At 40.2% G+C, this 9,794-nt stretch overlaps 1 protein-coding gene across 1 annotated transcript in view; it reads left to right on the top strand.

Annotated features, from left to right (window-relative positions):
- Positions 1–1,082: 1,082 nt before the first annotated feature.
- The window catches only part of LOC118836258 (vomeronasal type-2 receptor 26-like), a 43,343-nt gene continuing 34,631 nt past the window's right edge, over positions 1,083–9,794 (top strand). The window contains exon 1 of the mRNA XM_036743592.1: positions 1,083–1,180. Within this exon, the coding sequence (XP_036599487.1) occupies positions 1,113–1,180 (68 nt within the window). The 5' untranslated portion in view covers positions 1,083–1,112. The remainder of the gene's footprint in view (positions 1,181–9,794) is intronic.

Genomic DNA, 9,794 nt, shown 5'->3' with positions numbered 1-9,794 from the left:
GAAAAGAATTTGTTTGGCTCTTGCTTTTACTTAGCCAGCTCCTTTTGGTTTTGGAAACAAACCTTATCCACCCCTGGCTTCTTTGAGAATGGCCACAGCTTGGTCAGTGGTACTTGAACTCCTGTGTCTGCATGTAAACCCCATAGTGCTTGGAGACAGAACTTGTGTCCCTTCCACACCCAAGGACAAAGTCTGCAGAGGAATTATTCTATGTGTGTCTGAGGGAGGCCTGTGCTGCCCTGATCATGGTGCCATAAATTATGGAGAGCAGAGCCACAGGCCTGGCAGACTGCAGGCACTATCGTTATCACTTCACTTTCTGACCTTGCTACCCCTTGTCACTTCTTCCTGCCTCATTATCTGCCATTCCAGGAATCAGCTCCCTCAGACTGCCAGATGTCACTCCTGACACCCTCACTCAGCTTGACTGCAGGGATACTACTAAGGCATACACAGGTTTCTGCAGCAGAAGAGGGGTCCCTGAAGGTGCCAGACCTCATTTTCCCCCTGGGCCTGAGAAAAGGGAAGGAGCTTCCTAAACAAACTTCTCTATTTTTATATTTTGCTTGGACTCAGGAACACAGGTGCAGAGACTTCAGGCAAAGATGGTCCCCAGAGGCCCTCCATGCAAAGATCTGTCTGTGTGGACTGAAGGCTGAAAGGGGTGGAATCCCAGCTATCCCAATAACAAGAGCACTGAGAGTCACCTTTAAAACCTCCATGGATAGCCTTCTGTTCCTCCAGGGTTGTCCTTGTCCTTGACGTGGACCTGATCCACATTCTCTTGTGTTCTCTCAGGTGTCAGGGACAGGCAAGACTTGAGGCAGGGATTACAGACATTTTTCTTATGCCAGGGAGCATTTCTATTGGAACATCAATAAAACAGCCATTATCTCCTGAGACCTGCCTATTCCTCAGCTCCTCACAGACTCAGGACCTAACAACTTGCTTGTTATTCAGGATCCATTATCATGATGCTTTCCCTTCTTTTCACATCACTGCTCCTGTATCTGCTTCTCTCTGTGTTCAGGACAGACATGCTCTCCTGCTTCCAACAAATCAGTCATGACTTCTTCAGAGATGGGGACCTGATTATTGGGGGATTTTTCTCCATGTATTCAGTTGAAGTGAACTGTTTCACAGGCTTGGAAAATCCTCAAAAGACTTGTAATAATTTTCAGTAAGTGGCTGTGTTGCCATACTTTAAAGAGTTGCTTTTCTTCCTGGTGATTCTGAAGGGTGCTGACAGAGCCCGGGGACCTCACTAAAATCTGTACTGATGTCTTTGTCTTTGATTGTCATTCATTTTATTTTACATTATCTCAGTATTTCCTCTCTCTGTGTGTGTGTGTGTGTGTGTCTGTGTGTGTGTGTGTGTGTGTGAGAGAGAGAGAGAGAGACAGACAGACAGACAGATAAAGACAGAGACAGAGACACAGAAAGATAGAAATAGAGATAGAGAGACACAAGGGCAGAGACAAAAATAGAAAGAGAAGGAAAAGGGAGAAACAGTGACAGAGAGAGAGAGAGAGAGAGAGAGAGAGAGAGAGAGAGAGAGAGAGAGAGAGAGAGAGAGAGAGGAGAGAGAGAATGGGAGAGAGAGAAAGGGAAGGATGGAGGGAGGGAAGGAGAGACAGAAACAGATTAGGAGAAGGGTCCTTTGGCATTCCTCATCTCTGCAGCAGAGGGCTCTAGGATGAGAAAAATTAGAAGATTCTGTCTATATTTCCCAGAACAAAGTTCTTTGTAGTTTCTCAGGTATGAATCATCCTGTTAGTGTTGAAATCAAAAGATTATAGGATGTGATCCCTGTGACCACAGGTGAAAGGTGAACACAAGGAAATGATATTAACCTTCTCTCCTCCTAAGCAATATCCCCTCTTTTTGCTTATCTCTATTGGGAGTGATTATTGCTACAGGTACTGATGTTTAAGGTGTGACACCAACTGAAACAAAAAAAAACCCTGTAACATATTCCATATCTTCTTTTTATTTTTTCTTATTTACGGATGAAAGAGTCCAGCACAATGTGTTGCCCATATTAGGTGCTTATTAAATGTTCGTGGAGTAAATCCAACTCAATTTCAAAAATAGTTCTTAAGCATCTCGCACGTGCAAAGCACTAGGTAAGCACTGGGAAGTCAAAGCCACAGCCCATATAGTTCCTTCCCCTAAACAAGTTAATGATATTAGTGAGTGAATTAATGATGCAAATATCAGGTGAACAGACCCAATAATGGAGTCATATGCCTGCCTTCAAATACCAATTGGGTTTCAGTAAATGGCATCCCCCATCCTGTATTATCATTACAGTAATTAGGGTGGGGCTTTTTTTTTACTGTTTTCTCTTTTGGAGCACTTATTTAATCAAGTGCCATTGATGAGTTAGGCCTATGTTTCTTTGATTAAATCAGGAGTCTTTGATGACCCCCTTACCTCAAGGGAAAGCCTAGTTTACATGGATTTGAGTCACATATTTGTGATGGCAGAAGCTCTTGGGTCACGTAGGTTTGAGTTGCATATTGTGACACCCTTTGATGCTGAGCAGGGTATATAAATTCAGAGGTTGGCATTTTTCCTTTGGGGGCTCACTCATGGAAGGAGTGTTGAGACTGTGGACAAGCTGTTGTAACTGTCCCCTCCTCCCAGCTTTGCTAACCCAGACCCATCGGTTCTTCTCTGGGAACTATTGTAGATTTGTTCAGACAGATAAGAGACTTGTCTGATAATTCTTGTTTATTTGCTCTGTTTATATAATGTATGTTTGTAATTTGTTTGTATTTCCTCTGAAGTTCAGGGTGCTGGCTTTTTCCCCTGAACTAAGAGAATGATATATGTATGTGTGATTAAAGTGAGATTGTTAACCCCTTAAAGTTACTTTCCTTAGTAAAGCAGATCAAAGAACCTGTGCTGGCAGCTCTTGTTGCTGGTCTTGTTGAGTCCTATACCCCAACAGCAGTTGCTAGCCAGATTGTTGTTACAATTATCAGATCATACACTTTGCTGACTTTCCATTTCATGGGAATGAATTCAATTTCTCATTAGATTCACACACAATGACATCCATATGGTATACTAGTACAGCCCATGCTGGGAGAATGGAGCAAAGATAACTAGACCTTGAGGAAGCTTGAAGTGAACGACCCTAATTTGCCAATGTCACTCTAGGAATTTATAACCCTAATTTCTGAATACTTGGCATAGAGACTTTAGGAGTTTTCTTTTTCTCACTCTAGGAATTTTGGAGATTTTCATTTTCTGGTCTGAGTTCTTCTTCAATAATGTCAGAATCACCAGTGCCTTAGCCATTTTTTCCAACAAGTATTATATATTCTATGTTGATTTAGATAATACTTTTTAAAAAGCCCCACATCTCACAAAATTTTATTGTTCAGTCATTTCAGTCATGTCCAACTTTTTGTTACCCCATTTGGAGTTTTATTCACAAAGATACAGAGTGATCTGCCATTTCCTCCAGGTCATTTTACAGATGAAGAAACTGAAGCAAACAGGGCTAAGTGACTTGCCCACGATCATACCATCAGTACGTATCTGAAGGCAGATTTGAACTCAGGTCTTCTTGACTCCAGGCTTGGCATTCAAGCCACTGTTTCACCTAGCTGCCTCTAAAGGCCGGGGATACATATTATTTCTATTACTATCTAAACCATTATAGTCAGAAGGAGGTTGACTCATAGAGAAAAGTCTGTCATTTAATTGTGATCCAATTGCAAGCAATTGCCGGTTATAATATATAGTATATAATGAGGAAGTATGAAAAAAGCAAGGATATTTATACGAGATTGCAAACTGTTATTAAGTCTGAGCGGTTTTGTACAGGGAGAGATAAGGACTGAGTACTCAGTTCTCATGTGTGTATTAGTAACTTTAAATAATATTGTTTCTTTCTGCAAGAAGGATACCGATAATGGCAAAATAGTTTATGAAAATCCTGGAAAGGGACTGGTATTGAGATGAGACCGAAACACTTGGAAGTAGGTATCACTGCTCATTTTATATAGAAGTGAAGGTGAGTTTAAAGGTAGAATTATTAAAGGTAAGAAGGATATAGGGTTCCACTCTCTTGGGCTCCCCAGTATTAAGATGGAAGCTTTGTACAGGAGAGCAGTAATACCCAGTCTCCTTTGTTAGAGATGTGCTGGGGGACACAGGAAGGATTGCTTTATTGGAATGAGACATTTTGAGATCAGCCAACGAGTGCTCATTCTCAAAATGTGACTGATTCAAAAACGGTGTAGGCTCATCTACATAGACTTCCTTTCCCTGACAGATGAAATAGGAGAACCTATGTTGACAGGTATCCTGGGCAATGTTTGTACATAGTGCAGTATTTGGGACAGTGTAAAGTGTGGGATCATTTGTAGGCAGAAGTTATGATTTCTTCTGTCTCCCTGTCAGAGAGTGATTTGTGTGGGCTTCTCTCTCCCTCTCAACTCCTTTGTAGTTTTTCTCTGTGCTTCCCGTTCTTCTTTTCCTTTCTTATCTCATCATTCACTGAGAAAATAAGGAAAAATAACATTTGGTCACTTTTTCTGTTTACTTAGCATCTTTAAATGTTCCTTACTCCTTATCTCTTCAGTTTTCCTATAGAAGTGTAAGGCTAGAAGTCAAGTCGAGGGTCACATGGCCAGCCTTTAGGTCCCTGATCTGTCCCCCTGATTCTCTATTCATGCCTCTGATTTTATTTTCTTTGAAAGGTCTGGTAATTCCATATTAACATCTGGATTTTTTTTGAGAAATGGTGGTCCATATTCAGTTCTTTGTTACAGTATATGTATGCAAAATTGTGGCACCTACACATATTTATATGATGGTGATTTTCTTTTATAGAAGGAAAGGAGGAAGGCTTGGAGCCTGAAGTGTCCTGTTGCTGAAAGCACTGAGGCAAGAATAGGCATAAAATACCATGAGCAGGAGAGATGTTTGTGTGTCTGTGTGTCTGTGTGAGGGAGAATGTTCCTTTTTAATTCAGTGGATAAGGATGCCATTGCTCTCTGCTTTGTGTGGGCATGTATTTTATGGGTCTGTAAATTATTGTGTTTATGTGCTATGTTTTCATGAATCAACAAGAGGGTGTTCAAATCTGCCTGGTCTTTATACATCTCTTCCTCTCCATGTTTATCCAATTTCCTCCTTTTTCTCAACCTTTTCTGTTCATTAACTTTTCCCCATCATCTCTCCTAACCAGCAGCTATGGAAATCATCCCCTGATAATTGGATATTTTACTTGGATAAATGTATAACATTAACTGAATTTCCTCTAACACATTATGTGACTGAAGAAATCATGGTCTTTATTATAATTCTGAGTATTTTCTAATACTCATTTTAAAGAAGGAGGTATTTTTTGCATGAGAGATATTATTAGGTGATACATAAAGCTATGTAAATCAGAGTAGCTGTGGGTCTTTGAGCAGAAAATATTTGAAAATAAGGGATAGATAAAACCATACTTTTCATAAAATATTACTTAATATAAAATCTGAGTTTCTTCAACCTCTTAATAGGCATTGGATTTTACACAAAGACCCTTTTTTGAGACAGCAAATCAACTGCTTCCAATCATTCCCCACAAGAATTTTCTTGTTCAGTGATTCAAAGGTCTGGAAACTTCAGAGAGTAAGGACTTGAATTCTCCTAGTTGGCAGGGTTTCCAATGTATGAATCAGATAGACTGGCATAGTGGTCAGAACACTAGATTTCTTGTCTGGAAAAGCTGGACTTGAATCCCACCTCAGGTACTTATGAGATTTATGACCTTGCACAAGACATTTAAACGCCCTACACCAGTATCCTCCACTTTAAAATTATGAGGTTAAACTCAATGACCTCTAAGTTCCTATTAACCTCTAAGTCTTTGATCAATTGGTTTATGAGATCTCTCCCAAATTTTTGCTTCTTTTAAACACTCCTTGTCTTGTCTACCTAAAATTAATCAGCACTGGCTCCAAATACTTTATCCTTCCTTTCTTTTCCCTCCTTCTAACATATCCTTAGTCTCTAATACTGCCTGTGAAGTAGTGAATTATAAAGAAAAACACCTTCAGTTATTTTTTTCTTTCCATTTTATCAAATAATGTAATTCTCAGTTTCCCCCTTCCTTTATCTTCCGTTATCTTAATAGGACCAGCTATCAAATTTGAGATTACAAAAGCATTGGACAACAGCAATAAACACAACAATGACAACAGCAGCTATCATAGAGACGGTGATTAACGGTGAGATCATCAAGTGAAGTGGTTTAAAAGCAGAAGAGGACCAAGTACAGAATCCTGCGGGTTAAATTGTGTGATGTGGATTAAGATCCAGCATAGGAGAGTGAGAAGGAATGATCAGATAGGTCAGAAGAAAAGTAGGAAAGAGTGGGGCCCCAAAACTCTAGAGAAAAGGTAGTATCAACGAGGAGAAGGTGATCAACAGTGTCAGACCCTGCAGAAAGACTGAAAATGAGGCTGGATGGGGGTGGGGTGCAGAGTCAGGATGGTGGCTGGAAAGCAGGGACTAGCATGAGCTCCCCACCAAGTCCCTCCAAAAACCTATAAAAATGGTTCTGAACCAATTCTAGAACTGAAGAACTCACAAGGTAGCAGAGAGAAGCAGGGCTCCAGCCCAGGACAGCCTGGATGGTCTCTGGGTAAGGTCTATCCCACACGGAACTGGGAGCAGGAGCAGAGCAGAGCAGAGCCCAGCGTGGGCCACGCAGACCAACCAGAGCAGGAGCTGGGCGGAGCGGGCCCTGGCACCCTGAATCAGTGAGCTATGGCAGTTACCAGACTTCTCAACCCACAAATACCAAAGACAACAGAGAAGGTTAGTGGGAAAAGCTGCTGGGGACAGGGAGTTTGTGGTTTGGCCACCACCCTGGGGGCAGCAGAGGTGGGGCAGCTACAGAAGTACAGCTGCAGTTGCTTCTGGCCCCAGGCCCACCTGGTGGGAGGAATTAAGTGGCGGATCAGAGCAGGAGTGAAGAGCCTGCTGAAGATCTAAGTGCAGTCCGGGTTGGGGGTTCTTGGGGAAGGAGGAGTGCTGGTGTGGCAGAGCTGGTGCATCCCCGCAAGCTTGGAATATAGTTCTCTTAACTCTACAAGCAGTCATACTCCGCTGAAAAACTCAAGGGTTAAGTATGTTGGCTGGGAACATGGACAGGCAGCGAAAACGCACTCAGATTCAGTCTCAGACTCTGGAATCTTTCTTTGGTGACAAAGAAGACCAAAGCATACAGCCAGAAGAAATCAACAAAGTCAAAGAGCCTACAACAAAAGCCTCCAAGAAAAACATGAACTGGTCCCAGGCCATGGAAGAGCTCAAAAAGGATTTGGAAAAGCAAGTTAGAGAAGTAGAGGAAAAATTGGGAAGAGAAATGAGAAGGATACGAGAAAACAATGAAAAACAAGTCAATGACTTGCTAAAGGAGACCCAAAAAATACTGAAAAATATACTGAAGAAAACAACACCTTAAAAAATAGACTAAGTCAAATGGCAAAAGAGCTCCAAAAAGCCAATGAGGAGAAGAATGCCTTGAAAGGCAGAATTACCCAAATGGAAAAGGAGGTCCAAAAGACCACTGAAGAAAATACTACCTTAAAAATTAGATTGGAGCAAGTGGAAGCTAGTGACTTTACGAGAAATCAAGATATTATAAAACAGAACCAAAGGAATGAAAAAATGGAAGACAATGTGAAATATCTCATTGGAAAAACCACTGACCTGGAAAATAGATCAAGGAGAGAGAATTTAAAAATTATTGGACTACCTGAAAGCCATGATCAAAAAAAGAGCCTAGACATCATCTTTCAAGAAATTATCAAGGAGAACTGCCCTGATATTCTAGAGCCACAGGGCAAAATAGAAATTGAAAGAATCCACCGATCACCTCCTCAAATAGATCCCAAAAAGAAATCTCCTAGGAATATTGTCACCAAATTTCAGAGCTCCCAGGTCAAGGAGAAAATACTGCAAGCAGACAGAAAGAAACAATTTGAGTATTGTGGAAACACAAATCAGAATAACTCAAGATCTGGCAGCTTCTACATTAAGAGATCGAAGGGCTTGGAATATGATATTCTGGAGGTCAATGGAGCTAGGATTAAAACCAAGAATCACCTACCCAGCAAAACTGAGTATCATGCTCCAAGGCAAAATATGGATTTTCAATAAAATAGAGGACTTTCAAGCTTTCTCAGTGAAAAGACCAGAGCTGGCTAAATAGAAAATTTGACTTTCAAACACAAGAATCAAGAGAAGCATGAAAAGGTAATCAAGAAAAAGAACAAGAAAAAGAAATTGCAAGGGACTTACTAAAGTTGAACTGTTTTGTTTACATTCCTACATGGAAAGATGATGTGTATGATTCATGAGACCCCAGCATTAGGGTAGCTGAAGGGAATACGCATATATATGTGTGTATATATGTTTATGTATATATATATATATGTATATGTGAGGGTGCATGTATGTATATATATATGTGTGTGTGTGTGTGTGTGTGTGTATAGAGAGAGAGACAGAGACAGCAGGCACAGGGTGAGTTGAAGATATCTAAAAGAAATAAAATCAAATTAAGGGATGAGAGAGGAATATATTGGGAGAGGGAGAAAGGGAGAGATAGAATGGGGTAAATTATCTCGCATAAAAGTGGCAAGACAAAGCAGTTCTGAATCTATCTATTCAGTGCCATACCAATTGAACTACCAAAAAATTATTTTACTGAGCTGGACAAAATAATAACAAAATTCACCTGGAAGAACAAGAGGTCTAGAATATCTAGGGTATTAATGAAAAGAAATGCTAGAGAAGGTGGCCTAGCCATACCAGATATTAAACTGTACCATAGAGCAGCAGTCATCAAAACTACCTGGTACTGGCTAAGAAACAGAACCGTGGATCAGTGGAATAGGATAGGAACACAAGACGGAGAAGTCAACAACTATAACTCTTTGATAAACCCAAGGAGGCCAGCTTCTGGGCTAATAATTCACTATTTCACAAAAACTGTTGGGAAAATTGGAAAATGGTAGGGCAGAAACTGGGCATAGACCAATATCTTACACCATATACCAAAATAAAGTCAAAATGGGTTCATGATTTAGGAGTAAAGACTGATACTATAAGTAATTTGGTAGAGCAAAGAATAGTTTACTTATCAGATTTATGGAAAAGAAAAGAATTCATGACCCAACAAGAGTTAGAGAGCATTACAAAATGCAAAATGGATAATTTTGATTATGTTAAATTGAAATGTTTTTGTACAAAAAAAGCCAATGCAACAAAAATTAGGAGGGAAGCAGAAAACTGGGAGAAAATCTTTACAACTAGTGTCTCTGATACAGGCCTCATTTCTAAAATATACAGGGAACTGAGCCAAATATATAGGAATACAAACCATTCCCCAATTGAGAAATGATCAAAGGATATGAACAGGCAGTTTTCAGAGGACGAAATTAAAGATATCTATAGGCATATGAAAAAATGCTCGAAATCACTACTGATTAGAGAAATGCAAATCAAAACAACTCTTAGCTACCACATCTCTCCTATCAGATTGGCTAAAATAACAAAACAGGAAAATGATAAATGCTGGAGAGGATGGGGGAAAATTGGAACATTGTTACATTTCTGGTGGAGTTGTGAGATGATCCAGCCATTTTGGAGAGTAATTTGGAACTACACCCAAAGGGCTATAAAAATGTTCATACCCTTTGACCCAGTAATACCACTTCTAGGGTTGTATCCCAAAGAAATCACACAAGCGGGAAAAGGACCCATATGTACAA

This window comes from Trichosurus vulpecula, chromosome 2 (assembly GCF_011100635.1).
Source record: "Trichosurus vulpecula isolate mTriVul1 chromosome 2, mTriVul1.pri, whole genome shotgun sequence".
In the NCBI taxonomy this organism is placed as follows: domain Eukaryota; kingdom Metazoa; phylum Chordata; class Mammalia; order Diprotodontia; family Phalangeridae; genus Trichosurus; species Trichosurus vulpecula.
Note: the sequence above shows the minus strand (reverse complement) of the source record. Positions and strands in the feature narration are given on the sequence as shown.